We start from the raw sequence: 12,826 nt of genomic DNA on the forward strand, positions 1-12,826 counted from the left end.
ATCCAGTGAAATATTAATGCACCTATATTTAAAATGCAACCTCCGAGGATCAGTTTAAATTTAAACATTAATGTAAATTTGACAAGAACTTGAGGATATGTGAACTTCAAGGGCTCTCAGGGCACATTGAAGTCTACCTAGTTAATTTGTCTAGGTAGTTTTGGTGAGGAGATACTCACTAAGAGATGATGTAGGACAAAAATTTCAAAGGACAATCATCCAACTAATTTTGTTTATTTTTACTTTGCTGGTTTTAACCTTTGGTCAAAGGTTGGACTTGATGATCTTAGAGGTCTTTTCCAACATTAATGATTCTGTGAAATTAAAAAGATTAGAAATTCTTTGCACAAATATCCTACATCTAGCAATGATCTGTTATAGCATTATAAAATATCACCTTGATTTCTGCGAGGGCTGTTGGCTTAAAAGAAAAATATGCATCCAAATGGGTTGGCAGTGCTGCCCAGAGAAAGAAAAATGGAAACAACAACAACAAAAAAACTAAACTAAAAAAACCCAAACAAACAACAACAACAACAAAAAAAACCTGAAAAAATATTGATGACTGCTATATAAGAGGAGGAGCTTTCTGGTTATGAATGTAATACTCCTATAACATGAATATAATAGTATTATGTTGTATTTTTCTGATCCAGGTATACTGGGGAATTCTGTAAGGAATTTTGCCTTTCAGAACTTATATAGATGTTGGAGGTTCTGATACTCAGCACTTCTGTGCATATCCACAGCACATGAAAAATGAACTGAAAGCCAAAATAAACTATTAAATGGCATTTTTGCCCTTATTTCAGATGGGGCAGACTAGTGGGGACTATTATCCAACCCTGTTTTCTAATTTGATGGTCTGCCATTCACCATGGAGAATGAGGGGCAGTGATCACTTCAGTCCAATTTGCAAGAAATAAAGATGAGATTTCTTCCTCCATAAGGCTGAGAATATCACAAAACCACATCACAGTGAGGATGGATGGGTGATATGATGCATCTCCATGGAGAAGACAGAAAATCATTACAGTTTCCTTTAGATAGGAGGCATCAAACTAGCAACAGCACAAAGGTTCAAAAGATAATACTTCTCCAAGGGTATCAATAATGATATCTCCCATATGTATATTGAGGATGCTAAAAAGAATTGATTAATTTAATAAAGAAAGTCCCTTTGGAAACTTGAATACATGGGTACTGGCTCTGGGCAAGAACGTCCTGAGCTAGGATTCACTGAAGATAGGAAGACAGTTCCTGAAAAAAGTCACTGTATGTCTGATTTGTCCTTAAACTGCTCTGGGCAGCTGGGAGTGGCCACAGTTAGAGACACAGTACTGGGCTGGATGGACTTTGATTTGACTTGCTAAAATTATCCTCATGTTTCAGAGGTATTATATATGTGTGTATATATATTTATGTTTCCAGTCTCCAAATCACAACACGCATTGCCAGTGACGCTGGTCTTGCTGAACTGGAATGTGTACTTACTAAAACACATGGGAGCTGGCATGTTTCTTTTAGATGGGAAAAAAAAGAGAGAAGGGTGTTGCTGGGGGGTTGTTTTGTGTTGTTTCTTGCTCCTAAGAGTAGGGAATGCCACAGACATCTTTCGATGAAAATGAAAAATGAGCTGTAATAATGTGCTTATGTAAAACAAAATTGGATATATTCTGCACAGCAAACATCTTGTGCTGGAATAAATGTCTGGTGATGTCAATGTGAGAACAGGCACTCCAGTGTTGTTGAAGTAATTGGGAGTTGCTGAGCAAATGTGCTGGGGAATCCTGCATAAAGCCCATATATGGTAATTTATCCAGAATATTCTCTATTTCTGTTTCGTAAAAGCTTTATGCGGGACAGTGACTACATTTTTTGTCTTTCAAACTGACACAAGACACACACCAGTCTTCACGCCTTCCCCTGAGCACCTTGCCCAAGGGGTGGGCAACACCAGCAGCAGGAAAGGGGTCTCCTTGCTGTGGGGTGGCACAGCACCATGCTGGCTCCAGGGTCAGGAGGCAAAAAAAATCTCTTGTTAGAGCTAGAATGCAGTGGGTTGTGGCCACCGGGGTATAAAATGCTGACATGAGAGGTTTCTTTGTTAAATCTAACAGGACAAATAACCCTCCCTTACTTTAAGTATAAAGTGAAACGAAATTCTGTAAAATAACTTTTTTCCTCCAAGTTTGATCTAACTGTCATTTGAAAAAAACAATCAAGCTAACTTCAACAAATTTTTGTAGAGAAGTTGCTTCTAGCAACTTACGATTATACAATTAACGCAAAATTGTCATTGCAGTCACTGGAATTAGTATGCAGTACAATAAGTCTTAAACTGTAATCCCAGTTAGTTTAAATATATTTTTCTATGATGGAGTTCACAATTGTCTCTGCTAACATCTCCACAGGTCCTCCCTAGCACCCACCATCTTGTCCTCCAGCCTTTTGGGTCCTCTAGTGTAGCTCTACCCTCTCTTCCACCATCCCATTTTATTTTGGGCACATGACAAGTCCGAGCTCAGACTGGATCTGTTTCTTCACATTATTTTTAAAATAAAAATTAATAGCAGCATGAATAATGAAGCAAAACAAATATGTGCCAGTATACAATCATATTGCCAATGGTTTGAACCATTAAAGCATTCCAGGTGTCCTGTGGCCAATTGCAAAGACCTGGATGGAGAAGGAAAAAAACAATTGCATTCTGCCAGGAGAAGCTGTTAAATTCCTGTGAGTGAATGTGGTCCTGACTTAATTACCACTTCCAAGAGACTATTTATAGTTGTCTGGGAAAGCACTTAAGCGAAATAGGCTTAAGTTTGCAAATAGAATAAGTATGTGAGTATTCACGGTTAAGACAGAGTTGAGAGAGGCACTGTGGGGTAACTACCCCCTACCCTCTCACTCTGTGGGGGGATTCTTAGACAGGAATTTTATATTGACTAAACTAGCTAGACAACTAATCCGATCTCTACAGAGACTTTTAGAAACCTGAAATTTAAAATATTGTGCAATTTATACACAGCACTTCATGATGAGCTTCAGACTTGAACATTGGCTGGGACAGAATGTATCACAGGAAGGCACATGAAAATTTTCTTGCGTCTCTATGAGAAAAAAAAATCAACAATTTTTCACATCTATAATCATCTGAAATGTTTTATTAGATAAAATGCTAAGTGTAGGCATTTAAATTGTTGGCAAGAAGAAGTGTAGCATAAAGAATGGGATTTGTCATGGGGAACATGGTCAGTGGGATTTCCTGAGGAGAGCACATACGACATTTGAAGAAAATGCTCACAGCTGATAAATAAATCAAGTGAAATGTTATATTAGGAATGATAAAGAGAAATTCACATTGTCTTATCCTAGGCCTTTCAGAGACAAATGAGTAGGTGCCACGACAAAGAGGATTAGAAAGGGACATGCAAGCTGAACATTATCAGGCCTGCACACTTAGGGAATTGATCTATATTTAAATCTGTTACTACAGTTGTTTAGTATCTAACTTCTGTACATTTCATAAATTTTCTGTTTGTGGCTAATACAGTCTTATTAAGTTGTGAAGCCTAGATGAGTATCACATCTTACTATTTCTACATAACCTGGATTATTTAAAATTTGCTGTTCAATAATTCGTCCTGTATATGGTGTATTAAATCAATGTCATAAAACAAGAATTTTGGCATGCCACAGAATTTCGAATGTGCATTATAGAAGCATATTATAAACATATTTCGGTGGTTTATGGGCATAATGATAGGAGGAAAAAATAGTTGTGTATACATTTCATTGCAGTGAGTATGTAAGCATTTGAATTGCATTTATTCTAAGGCAAACCACAGCCTTAATGCTTGAAGTAAGAATACTGTAAGAGATTTTCTTAACATACCCAGATGTACTGTCCTCTCTGTCACCTACCTCACGCGTCATCTACACACACTATGCACTATGGCAATGCAACTCTGTTATTTCCCTACCAGGAAGTGAAGCACCAAACAATTACTTGTTATTATTTATTTCTTCAGTTGGATGTGGACTACCAACCCAAAAACTCTAAATACAGACCTTCCATACTCCATTTAAGAAGAATTACTATGGAGAAAAGAAGCAGGGGAAAAATACTAATGATTACAAAAGTCTTGTAGGATTACTTGTCCTTTTCTCAGATGACTTGCTGCTGCAGAATAAATGCCTCCTGATAACACACTCTTGTTTGTGAACTCTTTCAGCAATACTTCATGTTAGATTCAGACTTATCCTCTGTGGTTTTTTTCCCCATTGATTTGGAATTTTCAGTCTGCTTTTCATGTGGAAATACCCTTCCTCATGAAAAGTGTCAGATGTGCTCGATGTATACAGGGAAAGACTTGCTTCCTTCACATGTACACAAACACAGTTCCTTACTGTGTAACCCATCCTAAAAGCCCTCAGAGATTTTACATTCCTGTGTTGCTTCCTGACACCTACAGCTGAGCCAGAGAATGATCATCAAAAGGCTCTCTACTCCCGGAGCCCCCTGCTCTTGGCTGCTGACAGCAAGAGTTTAGGGTTTGCTACCTTTTGGTTCTTCTGAAATGGATCACTACTGATCACCCTTCCTACCATACACTGTATCTGTCACCTATTACATCATCCCTGAACCCTGTGTAATCCCTGGGGATTGGTTCTTGTCCAGTTCCCCTACCATCTCAATACCCCTAAGGAAGAGACAATGTCCCACTTTGTTCCACATACTTAAACCCAAGTATCAAAACTCAGCTTTGCCCAGTAACCTTCTTAAAGAACTTCAGACACCACACCAGCTCGAGGCTGCCAAAGCAGGGCAGACACTATGGTTTCCACCACGCTGGAGGCAGCCCAAGGAAAGCCTCCACCTGAGATAGATTTCTCAGCAGCGAAGCCATTCAACCAGCTAATGGATTGTCACAGAGTGCAGATTTGTTTGCTTTGGAGAGATGGTCCTTGCAACATATCTTTCTGAGTATTTGTGTACATGCATATGTGTGTACATATTTCTATGTCCTCTCTATCCCTAATTTATCTTTGCCTTTGTATTTTTGCATACACGGGTATGTGTGGCAAGCATAAGTGACCCAAAGGGACAGAGCTAATGAGATATTATGTCCCTGTCTCTTATGATTTTATTCTGTTGGATATGGAAAGAGCAGCAAGCCCCAGCTTGCAGGATGAGTGTGATAGATGGCCATAAGGACAATGATGAAGTAGACTTTGCTCTGCTGTTCCAGATGACGTTATGATCCCAGAGAAGTGACAATTTTTAGTCAGGTGTCAAGACAGTACAAAGGTCCCACAGGGGTTGGAATATCTGGGAAATGGGAAATAAATTGCAAATAAGTATTCACAATTAGAAGATGGGGATGGAGTTGTTGTTATACACAATGAGATATCAGTTCTGACTGGCTGCAACTTTCCAGCAATTGTGAGAAAGAAGCGGAGAGCCAAAATGAGGTTGGGATTTTTATGCAGAGTTAATGGCTTCTGCTGTGGACAGCAATAAAATTAGAACTTATTATCTACAACCTACAGCAGGAAATAGTTACATTTTCTGTGGAAGCACAAATGATGGTGATATCAATGGTTGTGATATCAGTCTTAAACCTGGGTTTAAGAGCATGTATAACAGAGAAGATGTGTAGGTAGAACCTGTGATAAACATTGAAGATGGCAAGGGAGGGCACATGAAGAAAAGCTGCTTATGTAATTTTGAGTTAATGGGTATAGGTGTGCCTAAGGAATGAGTGAATGTGTGAGCAATGTTTGTGGGTGGAAAAGAGCGGAAGGAAAGGAAAACAGGTGCGAAATACAGGAGAACTGAGATGTGTATTATGTATATATGTAGAAGATGTGAGACAAGGAACTGTGTAAATTTATGCAGTTATTGCTTTATATGAAATATGATTTATTGCCATTTGTTCAGATTGATTAAAATATGCATTGCAAGCATTTAATTTCCTGTGGTGGACTTTTATCTATTTTAAGTCAAAATCTTCCATGTTATTACATGTTCCATACTATGCAAGTCATCTTTCTTTGGTAGTGTTTCTTTCTGCAACCCAAACCAGAGATAAGCTGTATTGCACCAGGTTCTCTGTCCCTCTTTTTCCTTCTACCCTCTGGATGTAGGACAGACATTAAAGAGGAAGGAAAATAAAAGGGAGGGAGCCACCATGCAGGCCTGGGAGGGGTTCATTGGCCAGCACAAAATGCATTGCAAATTAGTACTTTGGCAGGAAAACTAGTGACCTTTTCAGGTTCTTCTCTTCTTGACTTATAATGTTACTCAAAAATAATCCTTGGCTCTGAATGCTTTGTTCATTTCCTCACAAGGAACGGGCAGAAGGATGAGGTAACAACCAAGGAAGGGTACTGTTCTGGCCTGGAAAATAATTGAGAGTTCCTGCCTAGCACCTTGGCATGGATGTGCTGCAGACAGAGGGAGTTTCAATTTTGGTGAGGCAAGTGCTAGGCCCATCATATCCTACTGGTTCCTGTAGGCAGCTCTGTGCACACTTGGCTGGACTCTTGGAATCAGGTTTTTCAACACTTTTATTCATGAGTGTTTAAGAAGCTTCAGCTCCTAACTGAAGTTAATGATTTTTCTAGATACAGAGAGCCTGAAAGTTAGACCTGAAGTCTAGCATAATTTTAAATCTGATGGGGTTTTTCAGGATGTGTTCTCATGTTTAGCCTGAAAACTTCCCCCGGGCAGAATCTTGTTCAAGATTTAGGAAAATGCAACCTGTGACTTGCAGAAGCAGCTAAAATGCACTTGAAAATCTTGGAGGTGTGCTTTACATAGTAGCATATGCATCTTCACTGCTTCTATAAGGAATCCATGAGATCCAGGACACACTGGATATACAGATCATGTTTTAGACGGAACATGTGCATGATAATTCTGCCTGAGAAACCACAGCCCAGCCAAGTCCTTTTCTGGCTCTAACCTGGAGCAATTTGCCAAAGTTAAGAAAAGAATTTACTTGAAGGGCTATGACCTGAAGGAAATGTTCCACACTCAATCCTGCCAGTTTCCCTCTTGTTCACTGCTGTGTTGAACTCCCTGCCTTCTTCTTTCCTGCCTCCATGGTCCCACACTATTTCTGCAACTTCCATTTACAGGTTTTTCACTGAAGCTTGATCCTCTTTTGGGACTCTGGGGAGTGATGAGGAAGAACCAGCCCATGTTGGAGGGCAGTGCTACACGTATCCTCAGCAGGGCTCATTATTCTTGGTGATTATAGCAACCTGGCTGTACTGCTTCCAGGTATTATGAACTAGTCCAGTGTCTTGAAATGATGCTGAGCTGTGCAGCTACTGTGCTAAGGTAATTGCTGCAAAGGCATTCAAAGCAATGAAGGGAAAGCTGAGCTGTGGTGCACAGTGGACAGCTGTTTTGAGATTTTTCTGAAACAAAAAAAATCCAATGTCCCAAAAGTTAATATAGCTATGGGTATTTAGAATGCCTACCTCTGCTAAGCAAAACTTCTGAAAATCTGGGAGATGTACTTAAAATAACAGAAAGCTGCAACCGGCAAAAAATAGTTTGTACTGTGCCTTAACTCTATCTGCTTTGAGTTACTCTTCAAAAACATCTGTAGCACAGAAACAGCACCTAGCTCCTGGAGATAATGCTGAACTCTCAGGACCACATGAGATGGCCTGACAAGTGTTTGCTGAAACTGAAGTGTTTGCTCAACTCTGTTGAGATGAGCTGATCCAAACATAAGCTGTTATGCTTATGAAGATCAGATCTAGCCTTGCATTTGCTAAATTTTACACCTTTACCACATTTTTAATCTACTTCACCTTTGCCCTCAGAGCTTCCGACACTGCTATGCATTCATCACTAAACCCACCTATTACTCTATTGCACCTCACAGCTGACAGTAACCCTGGTAAGAAAACTACTGTAGGCTATTGAAATAACCTACAAGACATAAGTAGAAAGTCAGATCTATTATCTATGCTGCCTCTTTCATGCACTGCTCTTGGATAGCCAGTGTTTTTATGGAGGGGGTGAAAGAGAAAGTCCTAAGAAGTCAAGAGCAAAAGTCCTCGAATTTCCTGCACTCATAACCATACTGCAGCCATTAATGTTCATAGAGATGTAATTTAAAACGGTGAATGCAAGTGAAACATAATTGGAATTGCAATATAATCCCTGGCAGGGTATTGCCAATTTCAAGGGGCTGAGTTAAGGTTATTTGAGAATACATGGTTAACCCCATTCCTAGTTTTCAGAAGCTTAGCCTACATTATTTTAATGTTAATCTTTATGTCCAGTTTTTTAAAGGTTTAGCTGAAGGCAGCATCCTGCCAAGACAGAGTCCCACATGCCAGTTTTTAACCCTGTTTTAACAAAGTTTTGTGGAATTTACTTCTAGATGATAGCTGGAACTCTGCTTTGTGCTCTCCAGCAGGCTCAAACCAGATACAGCTGCTTTCTGCTCTACAGAATGGGGTTAAGGGACCAAGCGTAGATGTCAAGCAAACCAGATGTATAATTTTCCACCCTCCCTTATCCAACCATGGACACAGCACGATCTCTGGATCTCTGTGACTCGTGTGGTCTCCAGGACCTCTCCCCCAACATCGTTTGAGCCTCTGCAGTGGACCCCTATCCCTTTCCCACGTCCCTGTGCACACCGAGATAGCTCAGCACCTCCGAGGCGTTTCTGGCGGGCAGCTGAAAACGGATGACCCAGCGAGGGCCGAGCACGGCTCCCCTTTTTCTTTATTCCCCCCGGCCCCCCATGGGCCGAGGCAGAGCACAGGCCCCGCGGCAGGACAGGACGGGCCCCGGCGGGGCCTCAGCCCGCTTCCCCCGGCCCGGGCCCGGGGCGGAAGGCAGCCGCCCTCTCCTAGAGCCGACGTGTCTGGGTCTGGGCCCGGCTTCCGCGGCGCGGGGTGCGGCCGGGCCGGGCCCCGCTGCTTCCCCCGTGCCCCACGGAGCGGGCCGGGCCGGGCCGGGCCGGGGCGGGAGGTTCCGCGGCGTGGGAACAGCCGGGCGGGGCCGAGGGAGGGAAGATGGCCGGGGCAGGCGCCGGGCGGCAGGCGGCGGCGGGGCGCTGCTGACCGGCGGGGCGGGGGCGCTCGGGCCGGGATCGGGGGCTGGGAGCCGGGGCGGTGCGGGGCAGGTCCCGGGCGGGGTTAGGAAGCGCGGCGGGGCTGGTCCCGGCTTGGAGCGGGGCTGGCGCGGGGGAGGATGAGCTCGGCGCGGCGCAGCCGGAGCCGCCCGAGTCCCGCTCCCTGCGGGGCCGCCTGTTAGTGCTGGAGGAGGAAGAGGAGGAGGAGGCGGCGGGCGGCCGCGGCCCGGGCGGGACTGGAGCTGCCCCGGCGGCGGGCGGGGAGCGGCTTTCGGCCGGAGCAGGGCGGCGGCGGCCCGGCGGCGGAGCGGCCATGCCGTGGTTGAGCGGTGGGCGGCGGCGGCGGCAGCAGCAAGCGGCGGCGGGACAGGGCGGCGGGCCGGCGGCGGGCGGGCAGCGGGGCCGGGAGAGCTCAGAGCTGCCGCTGCCCGCCGGCTGGGAGGAAGCGAGGGACTTCGACGGGCGAGTCTTTTACATTGACCACAACACCCGGCAGACCTCGTGGATCGACCCCCGGGACAGGTACGAGCGAGATTCGGGGGGAAGGAGGGCCTGAGCCCCGTTCACCCGGGGCCGGGCCCATCGGCGACATTTTCTTCCCCTGTCCGGGGCCGCCGGGAGGGTGCGGGCGGCGGGGCCGGCGGTGCCGCTGCCGGCGGGGCGCTCGGAGGCTCCGGGTCGGCGGCCCAGGGTGGGGGCTCCGTCACACCGACCCTCCGCGGCCCATCGCGGGGGCAGAGCCTCTACCCCTACTGCGTTTGTTGGCAGTGTTAAATCTGATCCAGAAAAAAAAAAAATAAAAATTGAGGCTTTCTGCCCTCCACATCCCCGTGGTTGGTGCTCGGACTAAGCGCTGTCTCAGAGCGGGGGGAGATGGGCAGGCAGGAGCGCTGACACCGCCTGTGTTTATACTCGCGTACCGGACCGGCCCCGCTGTAACCGAGCGGCTTGGCCATCCTGATTTATTAGCCGGGCTGAACTAATTGGCAGCAGCAGGCTGGAGGCATGCTGGAGTAATTTGGTAGATTACCTCCTCATAAAAGATAACGCTGCGTGGAGGTAAGCAAACCGGGAAATTCCTGCACTTAATTTGACAAATACGCGGTCTGCTGCAAATTAGCAGCAAAAATCTGCAGCTGCGTGGTGTTCGGGGCAGCGTCTGCACGGCCCGGCGGTGCGTGGGGAGACCGAGTTAGGCCTTTTCTTCTCACTTGGCGTGGATAAATACGGGCAGGTCTCACGGCTTTTAGCAGAAATGCGTTATAAGCAGTATTTAAGCGTCGTAGCTGAAATCTGGTGGAAGCGTGGGCTCTGTTGCGGGTGCTGCCCAGTTAAAGGCGACCTCGGTTCAAAGGCGGTCGCCTAAAAATTTCCACGCGGAGTGAGTGAGCACAAGTGTCAGTATTTTAGGTGTCTGCGAAATGAGAAACATATGTCTCTGTGTATGCTTTTCTATATTAAACAATGTTTTTATAGTAAGTGAAAGTTGGACAAGGACAGTTTGAACCTCAGCCAGAGCTACCTTGCCAGAAGTATGCCTGGAATGTTAAGCAGGCCACAGAAACATTTAAGCACAGTCTGGGTTAAAGACTGTAGTAATTTGAGAGATTCCTGTCGTTTTGCACGACAATGCATAATTGTTTAAATGGCCTAAATATTTACCTACCGGATCAAGATGTTTTGTCTCATTATGTGGATGTACTTACGCATGCACCTATATTTTTTTGCTGAGATGCTAAATATTTATTAATACGCTTTAGCACATTTTTGTACGTCAGAATGCATGTACACGTAGTTGGGTTACTTCTAATACCGTGTTGTAAAGGCGGTTCATGTCTGTTGCTTCTCTGCATCTCATCCTTTCCATTTACTTCAGAGGTTATGTGGTTTTGTCTTCTGCATGATCTTCTATACAGACAGTAACAGAAAAGATTTAGCCATTTACTACAGTGTTAAAATTGAGTTACTCTTCAACTTACGTAGTATTGCTAAAATTGTGACTCCGTGTTTGGAAGAAATAATTGAAATGCCACACGTTGCTTGAAATTTTGTCTAAGTATTTCACTCCAAGGTTTAAACTTAGATCTATTTTTCACACTGGATACGAACAGGCTATAGGGCAGAGATTGAGACATTTGCATTGGAGCAAATAGAAAAGCGATGAGGTTTTCATGAGCATGTTATCAGTAGCTTGTGCAGAATTCAAGTAGCAGGACTGCAGAGTTAATACCTGCTTGAGAATAGACCACTGTTATTATTTTAGTGAGATGTTTGGGTTTTGCATGGCAGAAAGTGACCAGTCTTTTTGGGTTTCATTGCAGCTATTCCCATGGGCAGCAGCAAAGTAGGAAAGGATCAAGGTAGTTGTTTTCTGAGGAAGTTTGGGAAAGAAAGGTAAGAGCAGCAGTGAAGTGGTATTGAAGCTGTTTTTTTGCCAAAAGTGGTTTAAGTAGAGAGTAGAATAACCTACTTGTGTCAAATGTACTTCAGCATTATGAGTTACGCATAGAGTGACAGAGTTCAACCCCCCTTTCTGTGTTTAGATGGTTTTATTTCTACCCAGGAGGAATTGGACAAAGCTATGAGACCTCAGGCCATGCTTCACTTGATCGAGGGCTCTGAGAATCAGCACTTCCAAGCTTTCCTATGGCTAGTAGTCTCTAAGCATCCCCACAGGCTCCTCTTTCCATTTAGCTGGCACTCAGTACTTTGGTTTTTGTTTTTCTTTTTAGGTCCCCCTGAGATTTCTGAGCCTTTTGTATAGTTTGGTTAGTGAATTTGATTTGAAATAATTATTCAATTAAAAATCCCACTGCAAAACAAACCAAATTTCCCTCCCCCACTGAAGCCAAAAAGACAAAGAGATGCTAATTGGAGAAGTGCTCTGTAAAGGATTTTGGAGTTCGGGAAAGAGATGATGAGGGTAAGGGAGGCAAGTAAGAATAGTAAAGACTGAGAAGGGAAAAAGGACCCAGAAATTAATACTTATGATTTTCTGTGGTACGAAAAAAGAGGTAGAAGGGTGATAAAATGAGCAGATTTGAGAAAGATGTTATCTTTAGTATCAGATCAGTGGTTAGGCTCAGGAAGATACTGTGTTGCTCTGTGTGGATTGTGTGTAATGAATGGATTGTGGATGGTTCTTCAGCAGATCCTGTGGATCTCAGAAGGGAGCCATTCACTGCATGTTTTCATCTTGTGGTAGTAGTCGTCTTTTATCTTAATAGATTGTAAATTCTTCAAGGCAGGGAACTGCCTTTTTATCTTGTGTTTGCACAGTACTTGCTACATTGAGATTCTGTTCAGTAATGGGATTGTAAATTAATTTATAAAAGACTCACTGTGTTTGTGGTTGATATTGATGATCCTTGTGGCACCAGAGATCTTACTGCCGTTGCTGCTTGTTACATCACTTGACTGTTTTCAAGGGATTAGAGCTTAGGCAAAATTCTTGGAGTTTGGCAAAAGCTTTCCAAGCTCATCTATCTTGCTAGATCTGCGTATATGGAAACTTCACCTAAAATACAGTTGGGGTTTTTTTAATAACTAGAGAGAGTCTTTCAGCATCTTACTATAAGTGGACCTGGCGGTTTAAAGATTTGAATCATGTTCTTTTGGAGTGAGGGTTTTAAACTTACAAGGTGTAGGAGTATTTTTGCATGGAGAAATCACCCATTTGGACCAGTTGGGGAGGAATTAAAAAATGAGTA

At 43.8% G+C, this 12,826-nt stretch overlaps 1 protein-coding gene across 4 annotated transcripts in view; it reads left to right on the forward strand.

The window, feature by feature from the left end:
* Positions 1-9,182: 9,182 nt before the first annotated feature.
* The window catches only part of WWC3 (WWC family member 3), a 98,194-nt gene continuing 94,550 nt past the window's right edge, over positions 9,183-12,826 (forward strand). For 2 of the 4 annotated variants that reach the window (XM_066176804.1, XM_066176805.1), the window contains exon 1: positions 9,355-9,638. In XM_066176804.1, coding sequence (XP_066032901.1) covers positions 9,430-9,638 — 209 coding nt within the window. In that variant the 5' untranslated portion in view covers positions 9,355-9,429. Of the gene's footprint in view, positions 9,639-11,437; positions 11,511-12,826 lie in introns of those variants that run through there. The other 2 variants (XM_066176807.1, XM_066176806.1) reach the window with 2 other exon arrangements.

The sequence above is a fragment of the Chamaea fasciata genome, unplaced genomic scaffold (assembly GCF_029207755.1).
Source record: "Chamaea fasciata isolate MVZ Bird 193981 ecotype frontalis unplaced genomic scaffold, bChaFas1.0.hap1 SCAF_2, whole genome shotgun sequence".
Taxonomy (NCBI): Eukaryota; Metazoa; Chordata; class Aves; order Passeriformes; family Sylviidae; genus Chamaea; species Chamaea fasciata.